The 26,091-nt window shown below is 42.2% G+C and overlaps 1 protein-coding gene across 3 annotated transcripts in view; it reads right to left on the bottom strand.

Annotated features, from left to right (window-relative positions):
* The window catches only part of LOC124544864 (putative lysozyme-like protein), a 180,775-nt gene that overhangs the window by 110,262 nt on the left and 44,422 nt on the right, over nucleotides 1–26,091 (bottom strand). For all 3 annotated transcript variants that reach the window (XM_047123575.1, XM_047123577.1, XM_047123576.1), the window contains exons 5-7: nucleotides 23,996–24,059; nucleotides 17,361–17,374; nucleotides 1,817–1,865 (exon numbers count right to left, since the gene is read on the bottom strand). In XM_047123575.1, coding sequence (XP_046979531.1) covers nucleotides 1,817–1,865; nucleotides 17,361–17,374; nucleotides 23,996–24,059 — 127 coding nt within the window. The remainder of the gene's footprint in view (nucleotides 1–1,816; nucleotides 1,866–17,360; nucleotides 17,375–23,995; nucleotides 24,060–26,091) is intronic.

Genomic DNA, 26,091 nt, shown 5'->3' with positions numbered 1-26,091 from the left:
ACGCTCCGACTTTCGGGTTCTGTTCCGCCACAGATATTACTAGATTTTTCTGAGTCGCGCGTTTCGAAAAAAATTGCCCTAAGCAGTATGGGACTTAACATCTGAGGTCATCAGTCCCCTAGACTTAGAACTAATGAAACCTAACTTAAGGACATCACACACATCCATGCCCGAGGCAGGATTCGAACCTGCGACCTTAGCACCAGCGTGATTCAGGACTGAAGCACCTAGAACCGCTCGGCCACAGCGGCCGGTGCGCGTTTCGAGGCGAGCCAATTATCTGTAATGTTTTATACCGTGTATTAGGACTCAGGATGAGAGAAAGAAACGTTTCTCAGCTAACAAGCTGTAGGTGTGGCATAGCGTCATGCCATTCCCCCTTAATCCATTAACAAATTATCTCGCTTCGTCTACTTTCTCTGCAGTTGCTATTTTTCCAACGCTGCCTTTCAACTTGGCGCCTGTAACTGTGTCTAAATGGACAGAAACTTGTCACCGTAGTCGGAGGTGTCAAGCTATTGAGATACAGAGCTGACGTGACGGGAGCCTCCGACCTGGCACTAGAGAGGGGCTGCTTGCCACATATCCAGCCTTGACACTGCTGGCAGGTTTGGAACACAGTTAACAGAGCAAAATGGGAGAGCCATACTGTCGTAATGATGACCTGGATTATACCAAGCCTGGGACTACCCCAATTCCAAGCCTTTGAGACTAGCGACGATGTTCTGTCAAAGGAAATTGGCTCGAGTGACCCTAAATCCCATCTGTCCCAGATATGCCGTACCTGTCATCGGAAGCCAGCTTCGAGCCGTACCCCACAACAGTTGTCGATCTGCTGTAGATCACCAATCTGGTACAACCAGACGCTACCTGCACGCTCAGGCCTGATGACGCTGGGGGGCCAGCTGGTGTCTGACTGTCCAATCTCGGGCTGTCCACCCAGGGAGTCCACGATCCGCACTTGGGCCTGACTCACTGCGGAGCCAATGTCTGCCCTGTGTGCTAGCACTCCACCAATGTAGGCTTGAAGCAATGCATCGCTGCCTCTGCATCCTGCACTGCTGGTCCTTGGAATGCATCCGATTGAGTACCTCTTGCACAAAGAAGCACACCAGAGCCGTTCGGCTTGACCGTCTTACTACTGAATCTATCGTCTTTGTGCGTTGGCCTCCTGCCTTGGCCTGACGCAGCGCTACGCTCCCCAAGAGGCTGACGAAAGAACTCTGTCACCGCTGGCGGCTATCTGACAACTTGTGAACCAGCCATCTGCTGAGGGCACGTGCTGACGAAGCATATATCACCATGCGGAGTCAGCTGTGCTACCTGGCGCTGATTGCAGCGTGATGTTACTTCAACTGCTGTACTGCCAGTGAATAGTAAACAGGCTGTTATTTTCCCAATGTTTCTATTAACTCACAAAAATCGTCCACCTGGCATTACATACTTGCTGCTACAGCAACCAGCCTGCCTTCCCATTTCTACCACCAATAGTATAAATAAACACTCTAGCTCTCCTTACTCCTTGCACTATTATGTGACATGAGAATCTAAGGGACCCATGGCACGGAGATAAATTCTTTAATAAAGTTACGACAAAAGTACAGAAACTATCTTTTTTGAAAGTACTTACCCTCCGTCTCTAAGGATATAGTTGGCTACATGACTGTACCCTTCTCTCTATTGAATTAACTACGGTAACTAACAGAATCTCTGTAATCTCTAGCTCAAAATGTGTCTTATTATTCCCGTCGGACCCATTTCCCAATGAAGCTGCTTAGACTACCATTTTGCTAACCTAAACAGTAAATGAACTTACGAAACGATGACCCAGATCCACCAGATCCACCAAAGACGCCACTCATTGCCTGCAACAATGTAAAGAAATTTATCGTTAGTTCATAACATTAAAATGTGTCTTTCGTTATAATTCAGAATTTGTTAGTAGCGTATGAAACACCAGCTGGTGTTGCTCTGGCGAGAGTATTTGTCAGTACATAGGCATAGACAATGAAGATGAGTAGTTTCATACGGTAGACTACATACACATTACAAGTAATGATCTATCCACATGGAGGAATTCAAATGAAACTCGTTGACGGCTCGAGTTGGTGACTGGTCGCTGGGGAATCGTTTTCTGCGTACTTGAATGGAATGCCTCAGGCTGTAGAGTGACTCATCACTAAATCGTTCGCAAAGTGCTAGTAATCGCCTCCAGTGACTTGACGACTGCGTTGCCAAGCGATCAGACTAACGTCGTCTCCTCGAACACAAACTAGTGTTGTTTTATTTTCGAAGTGAACGGGTTAATTTTGAACACTAACTTTAAACAACAAAAACTTCATAGGCTACTGCAGGACGTGGGAAAAGAAGTTGAAAGACCTGTATGTAGTATACTTTACATATGTTCTTTGAAAAAAAATTGCATAAATGGGATCAAATATGCAAGGAAAGATAAATCATATCTGGGGTACAAACAATCCTGTTGATGGGACATCCGCAACTGAGCATTATACCAGAGGTTGAAAATACAGCTTCAGTTGCAAAGGTCTTTTATCACACGACCGGTTTCGGGCTCTACCAATCTTCGGGTATCGTAACTTGATACTGTGACCCCTGAGCGCCGCGGTGGACGTGTACTAGGCGCGGCGTGCTACCTACAAGCGCAGAACAGGTACGCAGCACACAGCGCCTAGTACACGTCAGAGCACCAAGTCACGACACCTGAAAATGGCCTTATGAGAGCCCGAAACCGGTCGTGTGATAATAAAAGAACTTTACAACTGAAGCGGTATTTTCAGCCTCTCGCACCCTTTGTTATTGTAAGCATTCGCTCATTTTTGGTAAGTGAAACAAAGCCTAGATTAGTTGTTCCTTTCCTTCAGTAAGAATTTTTGAGAAAATGTTTGGAGATTTTCAATATAAACGTAATAAAAGGGTGGAAGAAAGAGGCAAAGGACGCAAAAGTTTAGGGAGCTATAGCTCCCTACCTTAGATTGCCAGGGACAATATATGTATGCTTTAGATTTCGTTGTTATCCCGTCCCCGTACGCACATTTTTTTTCGGATTAAGTTCTGCATATGATTCCTTATACAAATTTTTCGATAAAAAGAAGTGTTTAGCAATATATACCAGATTCATTTAAATAGCGTATCTCATTATTTATGAAAAGTGAAATGCATCACTAAAATGGAAATTACATTTCCCAAAAGTTAGTGTTTCCCTAAAAACTATAATTAATTAAAGAATATCAAGCAGTGTTTTCTATGCTGGACAGATAAACATAGAGTCAGTAACAGTTAAAAGCAAATCAAATAGCTTGAAGTTAAGGTTATTACTTTCAGTTTTAATTACCGGAATTTTCAAACAATGAGCGCCACGCCACATGGTAGTCACTTGTTTGAGGGAACTGAATGCAATGTATAGTTAAAAATTTCTAGCTTCACGTAACTGTTTGCTAGCTGGGGAAAATAATTAATATTTCCTGTCGGAATTTCAACGTTACTGTTGCTAACGACACGCAATGGCCTTGCCACAGTGGATACACCGGTTCCCGTGAGATCACCGAAGTTAAGCGCTGTCCGGCAGTTGGATGGGTGACCATCCAGCCGCCATACGCTGTTGCCATTTTTCGGGGTGCACACAACCTCGTGATGCCAACTGCGGAGCTGCTCAACTGAATAGCTAGCGGCTCCAGTAAAAATAAACCCATAATAACGTCTGGGAGAGTGGTGTGCTGACCACTCGCCCCACCTATCCGCATCCTCAACTGCGGATGACACTGCGGTCGGATGGTTCTGATGGGACATTTGTGGCCTGAAGACGGAGTGCTTTTTATCACTAAAGACAAAAAGGGGAAAATAATTATCTTCATAGACCTTTCAATTGGATCTAAAGTGAATAAAGTAATCTTGATTTGGTGAAGGCGAGAATATGTCACAGATAGAGCTCGTTGCGTAGTTTGTGAGGTATACCGTTTAAGTCCTTTACGCAATTACTTATTAAATGCTACACCTAAGCCCAAAGGTACAAAGGAACGCGCTGTGTTTTTTTGGGCCGAGGTTCTGCGACCATAATCCAAAAACCAGAGTGCAAAATTTGTCATGCTCAATAATTCGTTACGTTATTCACACGGAAACACGCGTCCATCGCCCTGTTTCGCCAAAATACTACAAGCTACATGATCACAATCGGGGGACCTCGTTTCAGTATTACTTTGAGTGACAGAGAAGTCATAAACCTCTTATAACTCTAAACAGAATGGCGTTCACATCTACATCTGCGTACATACTCCACAAGTCACCGAACGATGCGTGGTGAACCGCAACTAGTCCTTTCCTTTCCTGTTCCGCTCGCAGATAGAGCGAGGGAAAAACGACTGTCTGTATGCCTCCGCATTGCCCAAATTTCTCGTATCTTATCTTCGGCATCCCTAAGCGAAACAGCAGTAGGATCGTTCTTCAGTCACCTTCAAATGACGCTTCTCTAAACTTTTTCAGTAGTGTTTTTCGAAATGAATGTCTTCTTCCCTCCAGGGATTCCCATTTGCGCACGCGAAGCACGTCCGTAACACTTACATGCTGATCGAAGCCACCGGTAACAAATCTAGCAGCTGGCCTCTGAATTGCTTCGCTTTCTTCCTTCAATCCGACTTGGTGCGAATCCCAAACGCTCGAGCAGTACTCATTTACAGATGAACTACACTTTCCTATTATTATCCCAATAACCGAAGTCGATCATTCGCCTTTCCTACCACGATCCTCACATGTTCGTTGCATTTCATAACGCTTCGCAACAATACGTCCACATATTCAAGCAACGTAACTGTGTCAAGCAGGACACTACTAATACTGTATCCGAACATTACGGGTTTGTTATTCCTACTTATCCGCATTAACTTACATTTTTCCACATTGAGAGCCAGCTGCCATTCAGCACACGAACTAAACCTACAGTCACTTATCTTCGACTCCTTCCTGCGCCCCAAGACGTTATCAGCGAACAAACGTAGAATGCTGCCCATCCTTTCTACCAGATCATTATGTATTCAGGAAATAGCAACAGTCCTATGACACTTTCCTTGAACTCGTGATGTTACCCCTATCTACGATGAATACTTGCCACCGAGGACAGCATACTGGGTACTATTACTGAAGAAGCCTTCAAGCCAGTCACATACCTGGGAGGCTATTCCGTATGCCGGTACCTTCATTAACAGTCTGCAGAGGGGTACCGTGCCAAATGCTTTTGGTAAATTTAGAAATATGGAATCTGCCTGTTGTCCTCCATCCATGGTTCGTAGTATATAATGTGAGGAAACAGGAAGCTGGGTTTCGCACCAGCGATGCTTTCTAAAATCGTGCTGATCCGTAGACATGAGATTTTCGACTCACGATACGTTCTAGAATTCTGCACCAAGCCGACGTTAAGGATATAGTGCTGTAACTGTACAGGTCCGTTCTTTTACCTGTTTGTATACAGGAGACACCTGCGGTTTTTTTCCAATCGCTTGGCACTTTGAACTGGTCGACAGAATGGCGATAAATCCAAACTAAGTAAGTGGCTACTGACGTAGAGTACTCTTCGTTAGACCCTTTTGGGATCCCATCCGGACCTGGCGACTTATTTGTTTTTCCCTCTCTCAGTTGCTTCTCTAATGTTTGTTACTATGCCATCCATACGGGACTCTGTCATATGGTCAAACGGCAGTACGTTTGTGCGATTGTCCTGCATGAACGGTTTCTTGAACGTGGACTCTAAAACTTCGGCTGTTTATTCTTGGGAATAAACTAATTATGTTAACAAGAAATGACAGTAAGGACCTTATATACTGAGGGGCCAATATCAAAATACCCAGACTCGTAAACAAGAGTCGACAAGAGGTTCGTGAGCTTACACCACTCATTGCCCTAACTTACCATTTCTGAGCCAAAAATATCCTTTTAGAACGGGAAGAGTTACCCCAAAATATAATACCATAGACATAAGCGAATGAAAATAAGCGAAGTAGACTAATTTTCGTGTTGAACGATCACTCACTTCAGATACCATTTGGATAGTAAAAACGACAGTATTAAGTCTTTGAACAAGATCCTGAATGTGGGCTTTCCACGACAGTTTACTATCTATCTGAACACCTATATATTTGAACTGTTCAGTTTCACCATCCTTATGCCTGTTCTGTGAAATCAAAAGGTCAGGTTTTGTAGAATTGTGTGTTAGAAACTGTAAAAACTGAGTCTTTTTGTGATTTAGCGTTCGTTTATTTTCTACAAGCCATGAACTTAAGTCACGAACTGCACTATTTGAAATCGAGCCAATGTTGCACACAACATCCTTTACTACCAAGCTAGTGTTATCAGCAAACAGAAATATTTTAGAGGACATATCATATATATTAATAAAGAACAGTAGTGGCCCCAACACTGATCCCTGGGGCACCCGCCACTTGACTGTAACCCACTCAGAGCCCACATCGCAGCCATTCTCAACGCTGTGAATACTGACCTTTTGCTGTCTGTTGCTAAAGTAAGAGGTGAACCAATTGTGAGCTACTACCCGTATTCTGTAATGGTCCAACGTCTGGAGCAATATTTTGTGATTAACACAATCGAACATCTTAGTTAAATTTTAAAAAATGCCTAGAGTTCAAATCCTTCTGTTTACCCTATCCAGTGCCTCACAGAAAAAAGAGAATATATTATTTTCAGTTATTAAAATACTTCTAAAGCCGAACTGTACACTTGATAGAAAATCGTGTGGCATAAAATGATCAATTACTCTTACATACATAGTCTTAAATAAATTTAGCAAACACTGGTAGCATAGAAATAGGTCTAAAATTGTCTGCAGTACCCCTTTCTCCCATTGTATAAAGTGGCTTTACTACTAAGTACTTAAATCTTTCAGGAAACTGACCATTCCTAAAGGAAAAATTACAAAAATGGCTAAATACGGGCTAACATGAGCAGCACAGTACTTTAATATTCTGCTAGGCACTCCATCATATCCATGTGATTCCCTAGTCTTCAGTGATTTGATTATTGATTCGATTTCGGCCTTTTCTGTATCATAGAGGATTATTTCAGGCATCAATCTCGAAAAGACTTTTTCCCAGCGAGTTATATGCTTCCCTGTAGAAACTAAATTTTTATTTAATTCACCAGCAGTGCTCAGAAAATGAGTTAAATACTGCACATATATCTGACTTATCAGTAACAGAAATGTTTTTACTATGAACCGACTTTATATCGTTGACCTTGTGCTGCTGACCAGACACTTCCTTCACAACTAACCATATGATGTTAATATCATCCTGTAAATCAGCTATTCTATTTGCGTACCACGTACTCTTTGCCTCCCTAGTAACACTTTTAAGCACCTTAGAGTACTGTTTGTAATGGGCTACTGTATCTTCATTGTGACTACTTACAACATTTTGGTATAATTCCCACTTTTTTTCTACATGATATCCTTATCTCACTAGTAGCCACACGGGCTGCCTTTTACTGCTAATAGCCCGTTTAGAACGTTCTAATTGAAAGCAACTCTCAAAGATTATGAGAAATGTGTCAAGGAAAGCATTATATTTGCCTTCTGTTAACAGCACTATAAACATCCTGCCACTCTTGTTCCTTGTCAAGGTTTAAAAAACTCAATTTCCATTGGATTAGCTTTCCTACATAGTCTGCAATTACATGTGACATTTGAGTACAAAAGCCTCATCATCATCATCATCATCAGCATCATCATTTAAGACTGATTACGCCTTTCAGCGTTCAGTCTGGAGCATAGCCCCCTTATAAAATTCCTCCATGATCCCCTATTCAGTGCTAACATTGGTGCCTCTTCTGATGTTAAACATATTACTTCAAAATCATTCTTAACCGAATCCAGGTACCTTCTCCTTGGTCTGCCCCGACTCCTCCTACCCTCTACTGCTGAACCCATGAGTCTCATGGGTAACCTTGCTTCTCCCATGCGTGTAACATGACCCCACCATCTAAACCTGTTCGCCCTGACTGTTACATCTATAGAGTTCATTCCCAGTTTTTTCTTTGATTTCCTCATTGTGGACACCCTCCTGCCATTGTTCCCATCTACTAGTACCTGCGATCATCCTAGCTACTTTCATATCCGTAACCTCAGCCTTGTTGATAAGGTAACCTGAATCCACCCAGCTTTCGCTCCCATACAACAAAGTTAGCCGAAAGATTGAACGGTGCACAGATAACTTAGTCTTGGTACTGATTTCCTTCTTGCAGAAGAGAGTAGATCGTAGCTGAGCGCTCACTGCATTAGCTTTGCTACACCTCGCTTCCAGTTCTTTCACTATGTTGCCATCCTGTGAGAATATGCGTCCTAAGTACTTGAAACCGTCCACCTGTTCTAACTTTGTTCCTCTTATTTGGCACTCAATCCGTTTATATTTCGTTCCCACTGACATTACTTTCGTTTTGGAGATGCTAATCTTCATACCATAGTCCTTACATTTCTGATCTAGCTCTGAAATATTACTTTGCAAACTTTCAATCGAATCTGCCATCACAACTAAGTAATCCGCATATGCAAGACTGTTTATTTTGTGTTCACATATCTTAATCTCACCCAGCCAGTCTATTGTTTTCAACATATGATCCATAAATAATATGAACAACAGTGGAGGCAGGTTGCAGCCTTGTCTTACCCCTGAAACTACTCTGAACCATGAACTCAGTTTACTGTCAACTCTAACTGCTGCCTGACTATCCATGTAAAGACCTTTAATTGCTTGCAAAAGTTTGCCTCCTATTCCATAATCTCGTAGGACAGACAATAACTTCCTCCTAGGAACCCGGTCATATGCCTTTTCTATATCTATAAAGCATAGATACAATTCTCTGTTCCACTCATAACACTTCTCCATTATTTGCCGTAAGCTAAAGATCTGGTCCTGACAACCTCTAAGAGGCTTAAACCCACACTGATTTTCATCTAATTTGTCCTCAACTAATACTCGCACTTTCCTTGCAACAATACCTGAGAAGATTTTACCCACAACGCTGATTAAAGAGATACCTCTGTAGTTTTTACAATCTTTTCTGTTTCCATGTCTAAGGATTGGTGTGATTACTGCTTTCGTCCAGTCTGATGGAACCTGTCCTGACTCCCAGGCCATTTCAATTATCCTGTGTAGCCATTTAAGACCTGACATTCCACTGTATTTGATGAGTTCCGACTTAATTTCATCCACCCCAGCTGCTTTATTGCACTGCAATCTATTGACCATTTTCTCCACTTCCTCAAATGTGATCCTATTTCCATCATCATTCCTATCCCATTCTACCTCGAAATCTGAAACATTACTGATCGTATTTTCACCTACATTGAGCAACTCTCCAAAATATTCCCTCCATCTGCCCAAGGCATCCACAGGATGCACCAGCAGATTTACTGACCTGTCCAAAATACTTGTCACTTCCTTCTTACCTTTTAGTATTGAAATTTGAGCATCATTGTCTTAAAGGCCATTCACCCTTTTACTAACAGAATGCCCATCTAGTAATGAAGAATGAATAAAAATACTGTCTATGGCTGTCCTACTGTTCCCCTGCACCCTAGCTGGAAAAACACAGTCTGTATCAGATGATATGAGTTTAGGAGATCTATCAACATTGCTTTTCTTCCACCATCATATACAAAATTGATGCTGAAGGCACCAAATATAACTAATTTCTGGTACTTCCTATAACGTGAATCAAGAACCATCTCTAGCTTGAGCAGAAATGGTCTGAAGTCAGAGTTTGGGGACCTATAAACTATAATTAGAAAATTATTTTCACTAAATTGAACTGTCTCTGCACAACATTCAAATATCTGTTCAGTGCAGTGCCATGATACGTCTATGGACTCAAGTGGAATACTGTTTTTTATGGCATGGCCACTCCCCCACCCCGCAAGGAACTCCTTGAAAAACAGCCACCTAATCTCTATCCTGGTAAAGGAAGCCTCTGAACTGTCAAATTATTTAAGTGGTGTTCCGATATACCAATCATTTCAGAGTCAATATCAATAAGCAGTTCACTAACATTATCTCTAATACCTCTTATATTTTGATGAAGTATGCTAATTCCTTCTCTACTTGGAAACTTGACGTTCTCTGAAGGTGAGTCATTAGTTAGAGAGCAGGTTTAGATCTCAGCTGACTTCAGTCTATGAAAGGTGGGATTCCAGCACCAACTCCTACAGGAATTTTTCCATGAGTGATCCCACCACCACCCACTACACTGTTACCTATGAGCTTTGCCCGCCTGACCTTCCCGTACATATTGAGGTGCAAGCCTAGTGAAACCAGATCTACTGATAATTTCAACTGGCACCACTGAAATGTGACCCATGCCCTCTGCCATCACTGCCCTCCCCAGCCCCATGTTAACTCGACTAACAGCCACGTTAAGATGAGGCCGATCACGACGCTGAAACAGTTGCACGAAATGCACGTTAGTGGTACCAGTTTGAGTAGCTATCTTTACTAGGTCACCACCTAAATCATATTCCCCGTCCCTATTAAAACTGTTCCCTGCTCCACACACTATCACTATCTGATCCTCCTTCGTAAAATTCCTGCATAACCCCCATATGCTGTCAGTCACCTGAGCCAACGCCGTAATAGGCTATACAATGCTGGTGACCTGGTACTCACTCCCCAACACTTCCTGCAACTGCTGGCCCACACCTCTACCGTGCAAACTACCTAGCAGCAGTACCTTCTTCTTTCTGTTAGCCTTTGCAACTGACCTATGCCTCCTAACTGCTGAGGACTGCTGTATGTTCCCTACACCTACAGCTACAAGAGGTTCCTCTCCGCTCAACTCTGACAGTTTGTCAAATCTATTGCATATACGCAAATTATAACTATCTCAATACCTCCTCCTCCTAGCTGCCTTCTTGCCAACTGCCAGTTCCCGTTCGTCAGCTTCCTTAACCCTCCTCAACTTAGCTAGTTCCTCCTTTGCATGTTGTAACTGCACCTGAAGGGCACAGATCCTGTGTTCCTGCCCCTCTATCAACTTATTTCTATTACAGATTCTGCATTCTGCATTCCCAAGAGAGGATCTCGCTAGAATGTCCACTGTCTTCCCTACTGTATCCATCCCCAACGAAAATACTTTGAACAAATCCCACACTGTAACGCACTACTTACAAACCTATGACAGAGCCCACACTTCTCACTCAAGGTAAAATTTTACAGTTACTGGAAAAACTGTACAGCTTCGTTACCTAAGTTCAGTTACACCAGTGGAACAATTTATAGAATACTATAGCGGTCTCGAAATTCTCTCTCTTCTAAGAAAGCAACTACTTTTCGAACGTCTTGTGGCACGTAAGACAATCTAACGAACTTGACACTGAGCTTTAGCATGTGCTCGGTCTTCTTAGTACTTCCAATGAATTTTAATCCTGGAATGCTCTCCACAGCTGCAAAGTGACTCTACTGATGGCAGTCAGCTTGTAATTTAATTTACCCTGAAGGTGAACAGTAACCCAATACCACGTTAAAGACTCATCCGTGCATATTGTCTTCTAAATGTGTTCCCTGGGCCGTGCTGCTTCTCCACAGAATCCACAGAACTCTCCATCAGGAACCTTACCTATACTGAAGGCGTGCGCCCATGAAAATGGTTTGAGACTCTCTAAATACACCTGTACTGACGTTTCATGTACGTCGCTTGCTGCGCGTTATGTCAGCACGATTTAACCCACGCAGCGTCACCATGAGGCGAAATTGGTTTGAGGGTTTTAAAGATCTCTTGTCTTATTGAAATGTAAGTTCGCTTGGTCATTTTTTTTTTTTTGGTCATCAGTCTACTGACTGGTTTGATGCGGCCCGCCACGAATTCCTTTCCTGTGCTAACCTCTTCATCTCAGAGTAGCACTTGCAACCTACGTCCTCAATTATTTGCTTGACGTATTCCAGTCTCTGTCTTCCTATACAGTTTTTGCCCTCTACAGCTCCCTATAGTACCATGGAAGTCATTCCCTCATGTCTTAGCAGATGTCCTATCATCCTGTACCTTCTCCTTATCAGTGTTTTCCACATATTCCATTCCTCTCCGATTCTGCGTAGAACCTCCTCATTCCTTACCTTATCAGTCCACCTAATTTTCAACATTCGTCTATAGCACCACATCTCAAATGCTTCGATTCTCTTCTGTTCCGGTTTTCCCATAGTCCATGTTTCACTACCATACAATGCTGTCATAGACTGTAATATTTTTGCAGAGAAACAAACGTCTAGCTCTCGTGTGAAACGATGAGCAGTGCTTTTATGGTAAGTTTTTCAGTTTATTGTTAGAAACCAATTTTCGCCATACAGTCTTATTGCTGGAGTGATGCGAGCCGCAATTGTACTTTTAAGAAAGAATATAAACATAATACACTGAGATGACATAAGACATGGGAAGTGATATGCACGTACATAAATGGTGGTAATACCGCGTACACAAACTATAAATGGGCAGTGCCTCCGCGGAGGTGTCTTTTGCACTCAGGTGATTCGTGTGAAAAGTTCCCGACTTTATTATTGCCTCACGACGGGAATTAACACACTTTAAACAATGAACGGTAGCTGTAATCAGAACCCACGGGACATGCCATTTCACAAATCGTTACGGAATTTCGTATTCTGAGATCCACAGAGTCAAGAGTGTGTCCTGAATATCAAATTTCAGGCACTACCTATCAACACAGACAACGCAACGCCGGCGGCCGCCACTTAATGACTTAGAGCAGTGGCGTTTGCTTAGAGTTGTCAGTGCTAATAGACAAGCAACATTTCGTGAAATAACCGTAGAAATCAAGGTAGGGCGTACGACAAACGTATCCGTTATGACAGTGCAGCGAAATTTGGCGTTAATGGGCTGTGGCAGCAGAAAACCGACGTGAGTGCCTTTTGCTAATAACACATTACAGCGCCTCTCCTGGCCTAGTTACCATGTCGGGTGGACACTAGAGAGAGGAAAACGTAGCCTAGTCAGATGAGTCCCGATTTCAGTTGGTAAGAGCTGATAGTAGGGATCGAGTATGGTGCAGGCCCCACGAAGCCATGGATCCAAGTTGTGAACGAGGTACTGTGCAAGCTGATGGTCGCTCCACAATGGTGGGGACGTATTAACTTGTAATGGACTGGATCCTTAGCTCAGCCTGCTACTTGGAGACAATTTGCAGCCATTCAAGGTCTCAGTCTTCCTAAACAACAGTGGAATTAATCATACAGTGTAGACTTTCACGGCCGGTGTTGTCTTCAGTTGAAACTTCCGGGCTGAGAGGCGGTGGTCGATGTATAAAATTTCCACCTAACGTTTCGTCTCCATCTGCGAGAGACATCTTCTGAGGTCGTCCGGCTACTGCCACTGAGGCTCCAGGTACTCTTTCATCTAGCTCATAGAGGGCATCACCATTCGTCATGTGATGCCGACGGTATGCCTATCTTTGGAAGGCGTCATCATTCTCGATTAAGTGTAATCGATTGTCATTCTGCTGGCGCAACGTCGACATCCGTATTTCGTCTAACTTTAAAACTTCCTCTTTTCAATTAAAATTGTTATGGTGTTTGTGAATCCGTATTGCTTCTCTATACATGCGCGCATGATAATGGGATGTACGTGCTAGGAAGTTTGTCTCATTAAATTTAATTTCGTGGCTCCCATCTCGAAAATCATGCTCAACTACGGCCGATTTTTCGATGTGTCCTAAGCGACAGTTTCTTTTATGTTGTTCCAATATATAAAGTACACAACTGCATGAATTTTGTATACCCCAGGTCTTGCTAGGGGGTGTCGGGCGTCTTTTGCAGTTCTTAAATATTTTTTAATCTTCTTGGTGGATCAGAATATTCCTTCGATCCCATGCTTGGCCAGGGTCCGTGACTTTATTAATGAACGGTAGGAAAACTTTTCCAGTAGGTGACCGTTGTTGCTCTGGACTTTTAACTTCTTTTCTTCTTTGATGGAGGCCTCAATCAATTTCCTTGCTGGTATATCCGTTTTTCATGAAGGCTGACCGTAAGTGATTTAGTTCATCTTGTAAGCAATCCGGCTCGCAGATTTTGTTGGCTCTGTCCACCAAGGTTTTCATGACACCTCTTTTTTGCCTAGGATGATGGTTTGATTCCTTGTGGAGGTATCGATCCCTGTGAGTGTTCTTTCAATATACCTTGTGACCCAGCGTCCCATCCGCCCGTTTAATTACCGACACATCCAGGAAATTGAGTTGACCGTTGCTATCTTTCTGCATTGTAAACCGTATCTTCGGGTCAATGCCGTTCAGGTGCACCAAGAAGACATCCAACTCTTCTTCACCATGAGTCCACACTACAAATATGTCTTCAACATAGCGGTACCATTTAGCTGGCTTTTTACTGGCAGTCTGCAGCGCTCGCCGTTCGAAGATCTCCATAAATTAATTTGCAACAGCAGGGCTGAGAGGGCTTCCCCCGCCACCCCGTCGATCTGTTCGTAAAACTCGTTGTTGTACTGGAAATAAGTTGTCGTCAGGCAGTGTTTAAGTAAAGCCACAATGTCAGTCGTAAAAATATCTGCTATATATGAAATAACTTCGTTTACAGCCACCATGGTAAACAATGTCACTACATCGAAACTCACAAGAATATCACTTGGGCTGATGTTAATCTCCCTCAGTTTTTCAATAAAATGCGCCGAGTTTTTAATGTAACTGTCTTTTCTGGCAACGTATGGTTGCAGCAAGCAGGCAAGATATCTGGCCACCTCTTGTGTTGGAGATCCTATGGCACTCACAATCGGTCTCAACCGGACCTTTGGTTTATGTACCTTTGGGAGTCCATAAAGACTGGGTGGATAAGCTTCCGTTTTGCAGAGTTGTTCTTTATATCATCCAAAGAAAGAGAAGATTGTTTTACCAGTTGATTGGTATTTCTCAAAATTTTGGTTGTAAGATCCTTCTGAAGTTTTCTATACGTAGTGGGACCCAAAATGTCACTAACCTTCTTGTGACAATCTTCGGTGTTCAGCAAAACCGTAGCATTTCCTTTATCAGCTGCAAGTACTATAATGCTTTTATTCGCATTGATCTCCCTCAGTGCCCGCCTTTCCGCTTGAGGCAAACTGCTGGTAGGTGGTTTCGCTGGACACATCGAAAAATCGACGTAGTTGAGCATGTTTTTCGAGATGGGAAGCACGAAGTTAAATTTAATGAGACAAGCGTTCTAGCACGAACATCCCATTATCATGCGCGCATGTATAGAGAAGCAATAGAGATTCACAAACACCATATCAATTTTAATAGGAAAGAGCAAATTTTAAAGTTAGACAAAATACGGATGTCGACGTTGCGCCAGCAGAATGACAATCGATTACCCTTAATCGAGAACGATTACGCCTTCCAAAGATAGGCATACCGTCGGCATCACGTGACAAATGGTGATTCCCTCTATGAGCTCTATAGATGAAAGAGTACCTGGAGCCTCAGTGGCAGTAGCCGGACGACCTCAGAAGATGTCTCTCGTAGATGGAGACGAAACGTTAGGCGGAAATTTTATACATCGACCACGGCCTCTCAGCCCGGAAGTTTCAACTTAAAACTGTGGAATTTTTATAGAAAAGAGAGCGCCATGTCCACTGGTCACAATTGGCCGCAACATGTTTGAAGTACATTTTGACCAATCCGAGCGAATGATTTCGCCACACAGATTGCCCGACATCAAGTATGGGCCACAATCGAGAGGCTAGTTAGTGAGGAAAATCCTACATCACCGACAATTTCACAATTATGGGCTGCTAAACAGGCAATTATTTCTGCAAAGGTCTTCCAACGACTTGTTGAGTCCACGCCACGTGGAGTTACTGCACTAGGTTGGGAAGAAGGAGGTCCATCACGGTATCAGGAGGTATCCGATGACGTTTTTCACCTCAGTGTGGGGCAATTGTGTATTTAAAGAAAGACTGGTAACAAACGGGAATTAACCACAAAGAGTGAATATCATGTCTAAATATAACAACTGACATACCACGAAGTCATGTAGAAATAATGTGAGATTACCCTGCTGTTAGTCTGTTCTCCTGTTCGGGGGCTCTATAAATCAATCCAATATGGGTTTGAGGTATTACAGACAATCCCAGTGAAATTAGTCACTTCTGTCTTTACACATTACTTAGAGTATACTCATCTTCTTAGTGGTAAATAGAAATTAAAGCACATCAATCCTAAATTCATATGTTCGTAGTCAACAATTTTTAAATATTTGTCCGATCATCTTGACTGAGGTGTATCTAATATTTTGGTGGTTCATTTATGAAAGCCAAAAGAGATTTACTTTCCTAAGGCACACAGTTAGAAGGAAATGCTTCATTTCAAGCTTTGTTTAATGAATTAAAGATCCTTGGAGAGTGTTTTCACCTCGTCGAATGTTCACCTGAGGCTCACAAAACCCTTATAATGTAACAGTACTAACGGCTCACTTTCACACGGAAAGAATTTCCTCGAACTATACTACGATATTTTTAGACTTCAAAATTGAAGTACTTGACGAGGCATCATTAGCTATACTTTTGATGTTCAGTTAGAGAGTGAAACTTTGGTTACTATTTCGATCGAGGGTAAGAGATAACTGACAGTAAGTGTCGTAGCCCAGAAGATGATTTAACTGAAATGCAACAGAGATAGACTCACCAAATCCATATAGAATATGACGTCTACCAGAATTCATTTACAGTGTCATTTCAACATGACATTCACATGATCGAATCATCGAATCCTTACATCAAGTAATTTTTACCAAAATTCAATTTATATATAAAAAAATCACTATCACTAGTGGATTTAAGAACTAATAGGGTTTAATAGGTCTACATTACCAACTCTACAATATCAAAATTATATAAAACAGTAACTCTACAGCCACCACAGGCAGAGTACAACTTATTAAACCATAGAAATAGTGGAAAATTTTTCATAGTATATATCACCCAGTTCACTAATTTTCTTTGCATTCATTGTGCACAGTTATGTGCGTTACCTTAGAGTCGCACTTCAACATTACGAAAGAAATAAAATTTACCTTAAGAAACTTTGGTAGCACGTGGGCAACATGTGAATTAAAATGATGAGAAATTTCATCCGTAAAGTCGGCCCAACTCTAAGGGGGATTTCCTGATACAAGCAACAGAACACCGTCAGCAAGAATGCATTCTGCCGCTGAGCAGGAAAGAATGTGCTACCCACCACCACTACGTGATTACTCGTGAGGCGAGGGTCAGAGATCATTGAAAGTGTCCCTTTCAATTCAAACTACTTACCTGCATCTCTGTGGAAATGGTTCGTTCAATAAATGTACTGGATGACTTACCTCTTCTGGAATCTCTGTAACATAAAACAAAAACAAGTTGCTTTACGAGCTGCTGGTACCTTCTAAGACTAATTTCATTAAATGATAGTGTGTGACATGACATGCTATCTTTTATGTTAATTTACAGTTGTTCACTAGCGAACTGGTTCCTATCTGTCGTTATGTGGCAGAGTTAGCGACTCTGCAAGGCACTAAACATTATTTAGTTTGTAATTACTGTAAGTAAGAATATACTTCAGTGTGCAATAAATAACCGCAGTGCACCGCGCTAAGGATACCGTCTAGTAAGGTCATCCGAAGACCAGTATCAGTGGCAAAGCGATTTAGAAAAGATTGGTGTATGGTGTGGCAGGTGGCAGTTGACGCTAAATAACGAAAAGTTTGAGGGGATCCACATGAGTTCCAAAAGAAATCCGCTGGAATTCGATTACACGATAAATAGTACAATTCTCAAGGCTGTCAATTCAACTAAGTACCTGGGTGTTAAAATTACGAACTACCTCAGTTGTAAAGACAACATAGATATTTTTGTGGGGAAGGCGAGCGAAAGGTTGCGTTTCATTGGCAGGACACGTAGAAGATGCAACAAGTCCACTAAAGAGACAGCTTACACTACACTCGTTCGTCGTCTGTTAGAATACTGCTGCACGGTGTGGGATCCTTAACAGGTGGGATTGACGGAGGACATCGAAAGGGTGCAAAAAAGGGCAGCTCGTTTTGTATTATGACGTAATAGGGGAGAGAGTGTGGCAGATATGATACGCGAGTTGGGATGGAAGTCATTAAAGCAAAGACGTTTTTCGTCGCGGCGAGATCTATTTACGAAATTTCAGTCACCAACTTTCTCTTCCGAATGCGAAAATATTTTGTTGAGCCCAACCTACATAGGTAGGAATGATCATCAAAATAAAATAAGAGAAATCAGAGCTTGAACAGAAAGGTTTAGATGTTCGTTTTTCCCGCGCGCTGTTCGGGAGTGGAATGGTAGAGAGATAGTATGATTGTCGTTCGATGAACCCTCTGCCAAGCACTTAAATGTGAATTGAAGAGTAGTCATGTAGATGTAGATGTACTAGGGTAGACTGCTTTAACTCTTAGTATGAATCATGAAACGTTTGTGGTCATCCGTCCACTGCCATATTTCCACATGAGAATTCCTGACTAGTCCTTACTGGTCGTTCTTCATGGGGAGTGCCACTGTAGTTATTTGTACCGTGCCTCATTTCAGGAGGGCCACCCTCACTTTCATCCTGTTCAAAACATGTTGTCGGGAAGCGTGTCAAATCGACCATTTTTTTCTGAATTTTGATACTATGTACCCATGTTTCGCAATTCCGTCTTGAGTGAAATGCACATAACATTCATACAAGCATGTGAAAGTATCAGAAAAGTCATACTTTGGAATGTTACCCAAATCACGCATCACGTTGCCTTGAATGTCGGTCACGTTGTCAAAGAGTCAACCCTACACTCGAATTTCTTCGTTTTGTCCTTTTGTGGTCCCGGTCTCGGAAACTGACATACGGCAGGGAGAGCGGTATGCTGACCACATGCCCCTCCATATCCGCATCCAGTGACGCCCATGACGCGGTGGCAGGTAGGTAGCGTTCGGCCTTCTTGGCCTGTTCTTGAGGAGTTTAGTTTACTTTTTAGTCCTTTTGTGGTATGATCCAATTGATTACACTAAGTCTTGTCATAAGTGATAATTTTGTCAGAAGCAGTAGACGTCAACGTATGGCTGTTCTTGTTCTGAGGAAAAGTGTAGGGGAAAAATTTTGTATCACTCTATTATTTATCAAAACATTCTGGGGAATGTCTTTGACAAATGGTTCAAATGGCTCTGAGCACTATGGGACTTCACTTCTGAGGTCATCAGTCCCCTAGAACTTAGAACTACTTTAACCTAACTAACCTAACGACACCACACACATCCATGCCCGAGGCAGGATTCGAACCTGCGACCGTAGCGGTCGCGCGGTTCCAGGCTGTAGCGCCTAGAACCACTCTGCCACTCTGGCTGGCCAATGTCTTTGTCACTTGAGCTAGAGATGTTGCTGCTTTACGATTTGTGACGCAACAGCACTGTCGTATTACGATTGCACGTCCAGTACTCCACACACCCAGTTCACAGTTGGCAAGTCGAATGCACATCTATTGCTAAGTGTTGCTAGTTTAAACATCCATTGTAGTTACTGCACCGATGTCGATTATACGCCAGGAATAAACTCAGTCCGGGAACATTTTGGACGGTTGGTATATATCCAAGAGGAGCCAAGATTCCAAAATTTATATTTTATGTGCAATTGTTCCAGTGAGAATGAAAAGGTAATGTGCCCAAAATACTAAAACTGACAAAGTACACAAAATATATTTCTTTGGTATTAAGTGAAAGCGTATTTCATCGGCATCGGCACAATACGTCTTTTTACGTTAATAATACCAACAGACGCACATTTTTGTTATGAAATCCTCATTATTGTTTTCACGCACAAGAAACGTAACTTACTTTTTGAGTAATGTTATGTTATCAGCGAAAGTTAAAAATATGAAACAGAAAAATAAGGATGATTGCGAAAATTCCGTTGGTTAGGAACCAAATTAACAATCAAAGCATGCCTCCTCAAAGTGGAGAAAGTGGTTCAAAAGTGATTTATTCAACTGTGACGCCATATACAAAACTTTTCTGGCTTACGCCTTTTTTTCGTCCCACAGTGTTAATGTTGTTTTTATTATGTTCGAGCATTGCACTATTTAATATCGACTAGCATAATTAAAGGGCAACCAGACATGTTCTGGAAGCTATAATTTTATAACTGCTTAGTACTAAGCCAAGGTGATCTCGACTGTAGGATTGAAAACTAACTCGATGATTGTATGTAGTGCTGTGCTGCCCGGCGCCATTCCCCGCCCCCCCCCCCCCCCCCCCGACTTTTTAAAGCTCTCAGTTCATATAGAGAACATATTTTCACACGGATGCTCACACCTATAGTATAGCAATGTTCTTCGGAGTCTACTGTGCAAGGTCTGTCATTATTGCCGAGGTGAATAAGTCAGAAAATAAAAAGAAACAAAATCAACATGACTGCAGACTGATACCGTCATGTCTTCCCCGTCAACATATAATAGTAAACTTCTACTCTGATTACGTTGTTCAGCAAGGGGAAGTGTTGTACTTGTATATAGCAGTCATCTTCACGATGTTATTGAAAATTGCAGCCAGTATCAACCCACAAGGGTGTTCAAATGACCCTTTTCTGTAGATCGGTATTGGCAGCACGAGGAAGAAAGATAGAAAAGATTGGCGGCTTTGTCGGCTCCGTTCCGTAAAGGTTTGCACCCACGATGACTGCCAGACGGTGCCAGTGCAGGTGACCTGCCAAAGATAGGGCATAGTTCCCGGTTAACTGCGTACTGACCGAAAAAAATCAAGTTACGTACAGATCACTGAAATTATAGTATTTCCCGGCGAGCTCGGAAAATTTAAACCTATGATTTGATCGAATCGAAATCGTTGCTCGTGGTCTCGCGGTAGCGTTCTCGATTCCCGAAATTGGGCCCCGGGTTCCATTCCCGGCGGGGTCAGGGATTTTCACCTGCCCCGAGATGATTGGGTGCTGTTGTGTCGCCTTCATCATCATCCATCCCCATTCCGGGTGGTGGAAGGCGACGGCAAACCACCTCCATTAGGACCTTGCTTAATACGGCGGTGCAGCCTTCCGTTGTTGTTGTTGTTGTTGTGGTCTTCTGTCCTGAGACTGGTTTGATGCAGCTCTCCATGCTACTCTATCCTGTGCAAGCTTCTTCATCTCCCAGAACCTACCGCAACCTACATCCTTCTGAATCTACTTACTGTATTCATCTCTTGGTCTCCCTCTATGATTTTTACCCACCACGCTGCCCTCCAATACTAAATTAGTGATCCCTTGATGCCTCAGAACTTGTCCTACCAACCGATCCCTTCTTCTAGTCAAGTTGTGCCACAAACTTCTCTTCTCCCCAATCCTATTCAATACTTCCTCATTAGTTATGTGATCTACCCATCTAATCTTCAGTATTCTTCTGTAGCACCAATCTCAAAAGCTACTATTCTCTTCTTGTCCAAACTATTTATCGTCCATGTTTCACTTCCATACATCGCTACACTCCATACAAAGACTTTCAAAAATGACTTCCTGACACTTAAATCTATACTCGATGTTAACAAATTTCTCTCCTTGAGAAATGCTTTCTTTGCCATTGCTAGTCTACATTTTATATTCTCTCTACTTCGACCATCATCAGTTATTTTGCTTCCCAAATAGCAGAACTCCTTTACGACTTTAAGTGTCTCATTTCCTAATCTAATTGCCTCAGCATCACCCGACTTAATTCGACAACATTGCATTATCCTCGTTTTGCTTTTGTTGATGTTCATCTTATATCCTCCTTTCAAGACACTGTCCATTCCGTTCAACTGCTCTTCCACGTCCTTTGCTGTCTATGACAGAATTACAATGTCATCGGCGAACCTCAAAGTTTTTATCTCTTCTCCATGGATTTTAATACCCACTCCGAATTTCTTTTGTTTCCTTCACTGCTTGCTCAATATACAGATTGAATAACATCGGGGAGAGACTACAACCCTGTCTCACTCCCTTCCCAACCACTGCTTCCCTTTCATGTCCCTCGACTCTTATAACTGCCATCTGGTTTCTGTACAAATTGTAAATAGCCTCTCGCTCCCTGTATTTTACCCCTGCCACCTTCAGAATTTGAACGAGAGTATTCCAGTCAACATTGTCAAAAGCTTTCTCTAAGTCTACAAATGCTAGAAATGTAGGTTTGCCCTTCCTTAATCTAGCTTCTAAGATAAGTCGTAGGGTCAATATTGCCTCACGTGTTCCAACATTTCTACGGAATCCAAACTGATCTTCCCCGAGGTCGGCTTCTACTAGTATTTCCATTCGTCTGTAAAGAATTCACGTTAGTATTTTGCAGCTGTGACTTATTAAACTGATAGTTCGGTAATTTCCACATATGTCAACACCTGCTTTCTTTGGGATTGGAATTATTTTACTCTTCTTGAAGTCTGAGGCTATTTCGCGTGTTTCATACATCTTGCTCACCAGATGGTAGAGTTTTGTCAGGACTGGCTCTCCCAAGGCCGTCAGTAGTTCTAATGGAATGTTGTCGACTCCGGGGGCCTTGTTTTGACTCAGGTCTCTCAGTGCTCTGTTAAACTCTTCACGCAGTATCGTATCTCCCATTTCATCTTCATCTACATCCTCTTTCATTTCCATAATATTGTCCTCTACTACATCGCCCTTGTATAGACCCTGTATATACTCCTTCCACCTTTCTGCTTTCCCTTCTTTGCTTAGAACTGGGTTTCCATCTGAGCTCTTGATGTTCATACAAGTGGTTCTCTTTTCTCCAAAGGTCTCTTTAATTTTACTGTAGGCAGTATCTATCTTACCCCTAGTGATACTCGCTTCTACATCCTTACATTTGTCCTCTAGCCATTCCTGCTTAGCAATTTTGCACTTCCTATCGATCTCATTTTTGAGGCGTTTGTATTCCTTTTTGCCTGCTTCATTTACTGCATTTTTATATTTTCTCGCTTCATCAGTTAAATTCGATATACTTTGTGTTACCCAAGGATTTCTACTAGCCCTCGTCTTTTTACCTACTTGATCCTCTGCTGCCTTCACTACTTCATTCCTCAGAGCTATCCATTCTTCTTCAACTGTATTTCTTTCCCCCATTCCTGTCAATTGTTCCCTTATGCTCTCCCTGAAACTCTGTACAACCTCTGGTTCTTTCAGTTTATCCAGGTCCCATCTTCTTAAATTCCCACCTTATATCCTCTCTTCCGTATCGTTCCCTTACGCTCTGTCAAGAAGTATGGGACTTCATTTCTATTTGCATTAGCAATTAATACAGTATTCGCCCTTGCTACAGTCTCAGCACTCTGAATTCAAAATAAATATAAACACATATGCACTGCTGTAGTCAGAACTCGAACATGTTGGCCTTTGGCGCACAAAGGCCATATGTACTGCTTATCCGCTACACGGTTTGCAGCGAAAATAAAATTTCTGAATTAGTTGTAAGCTGAGAAGACATTTGTCTTGTTAACAACATTAGTTTCCGTCGTACAGCTCAGGACAGACATAGGTATGTTGAGTAGGGACTCTTTGTTAGCCCTGTACTGGACAAAAACTGAAAGCCTCAAAATGGCGGTAGTACATTTAAGATTAATGTCATCACTATTTACGCCTGAGCTGATTCAAGTACAGGAAGATTCTTCTCTGCAAAACGGAAATCAAAATCGTCTTTGAAGAGTTACACAGTTAACACACTAAACACCTCACAAAGAAAGAATGAACACAATATACCTACTGTTTTTGTCGTCTCTGAAGTGGAATAAATTCATTAATATAGAAATAGCACATCTGAGGAATTGTAGAAAAATATTGAACATCACTGATGGCGATTGTTCACCCAAAATCCTTTTCCCATTGCTCTTGTGTGTGAGGCGTTTGGTCACAAGCCGTGGAACTAAATAAAACTAACGCTCATTATAGTTGTTAGTCTCACAAGAGCACTGTACTTACTCTAAACTCTTAACTCGTATGTGCATCTAGGAAACTTACGCATCGCTGTCGACACGATCGATGCAGGGAATGATTGTGATTGTCTTGAAGAGATCGCTCGATCCTGTAAAAATTTTAGACATTAGTACATTGTACACTAAGAATATGCGAGTTACAATATTTATGAAGGCCAGATGAAAAGGTCTGTCAGAGATGTTTGAATAACATTTTAGTTTCGTCATTTTGGTGCATGATGTCCAAACATACTCAAGTGTAGTGTTTATTTAGTGAATGGATTAGTTTATACGGCTTTCCAGAAGAATTGTGTTGTTTGCTTAACGTTGAAGTGATGAAACAGGAATATCGATCCATACAAAGACCCAAAACTTTGCCCACATATGAAAACATTAAGAAATTGTTTAACATGGTATCGGAAGATTGGCAGTTAATTTTGTATGCAAAAGCTACCACCAGACAATCGTCGGCAAGAGGCGTACGGTATATTTTAGATGAAGAATTAACCATTAAAACACATTGTACAATGGCGATGCCAGCTGAACGGAAAGCTGTCTAAGAGCAAACGTAGAAACGAATTTGTCGACAATATTTGGACCGTTTCATATAGAATCATCCCTAGTCTGTGTGGCAGATTTTTACTGTTAATATATATCTGTTACCCTTTCTTAAAAGAAACTAACATTATAAACACACGGCTTGGTGGCGAATGGCCCTGAAACAAGAACGTCTCATTGGTCCATCTGGCAGGCATGTTATGCTCAGACTCTTCTCAGACTCTTCTCATAGATTACCAAACAATCGGTGATACAATATTTTGCCAATAATACCCAACTCTTCTGGATCACCTATACGGAAAAAAGCGGTTGCATATAGTTTGGTTGAATAAAATTTTTCAGGTTTGCGAAATAAAACACTCGAGCTCTCGATGGCAGTCTCTGCCATCATCGTGAGGAGCAAAAAACCGCTGACTGGCAGAACTGTTTTGTTTATTGTTATTTCATCCTCCTACCCCCTGTGGGTGGGGGTTGGCAGCCAGCGGTACAATGTTCTGCTCTTCAGCCAAGAACATTTTTAAAAATGTAACAAATATGAGAAAAACATTAGGACTGTTTATCTTTTTTAAATTAAAAATCCAAAGAGAGACAAATTTAAAAGCACTGCAGTACTGCACTTACACTTGAAATCTAAAGGACATGAACTGGTAGAGAAGTTTGCAGGTTGAAAGAATATGTTCCATAGGGTTCAGGGGTCTGTTTAGTAGGAAAACTATGAGATGAAGCTTGGTGTTGGAGTGGATAGTGGAAAGACAGCAGGTTGGAAAAACAAAAGGGCATGGAGGATTCTGGTGTGTGGGTAGGCTAGCGCTAACAAGGGGAAATGGATGAGTAAGGATGGAGAGGGAAAAGGACAGAGTAGCCCTGATGGGAGTGGGATGGATGGGGAAGAGTTAAGGTTGCTTGGAGGGATAAATATCGGGGTGAGTCTCATTGTTTGGGAGAGGGAGTTGGTTAACGTCTTGCTGGGATCGGATATTGGTGTAGGGATGGTGGGACGTACCTGTAAAGACGCAACAACGTACAGGGGTTGGTTACCAGAGGGTCGACAATGGGGTATTGGAATGTGGTTTGGGGATGGTATAGGAGATCCAAAGGTATTCGAAATAGGTGAGGAAGGGCGGTAATATGATGATATAGTAGAGGATACCCGTGGGGCAGATAAAAGAATGTGGAAATCGAGAGAGAGAGTGCATATCGTCCAAGGATATGGAGAAACGTATAGAAATTTGGTGGGGTGGAAATCCATGCAGTAACTGCGTAGTAGAGGATGGGTCGAATCAGCGTTTTCCATGTGTGGAGAATAGAGGAGGGGAGTTACCCAAGTTCGGCCTGTTAGTAGTTTTAGTCTATTTCGGGCTTTCTGTTGAATGGTTACGAGCTGAGGTTGCCGGTCGAGGGTTAGTCCAAGATATTTTAACTGATTAGTTAATTGGAGAGAACAGGCGTAAATGGTAAGATAACAGTCAGGGATACGGATGGTGCAGGGCTGGCATTGTTTCCCGCTTATGTAGAAACGGTTGTAGCATCTTGTGCCTATGAGATAGGGCCGATGTGATGCGTTTGGGGAAGCCGCTTTCGGCA

The sequence above is a fragment of the Schistocerca americana genome, chromosome 8, assembly GCF_021461395.2.
Source record: "Schistocerca americana isolate TAMUIC-IGC-003095 chromosome 8, iqSchAmer2.1, whole genome shotgun sequence".
NCBI lineage: Eukaryota > Metazoa > Arthropoda > Insecta > Orthoptera > Acrididae > Schistocerca > Schistocerca americana.
Note: the sequence above shows the minus strand (reverse complement) of the source record. Positions and strands in the feature narration are given on the sequence as shown.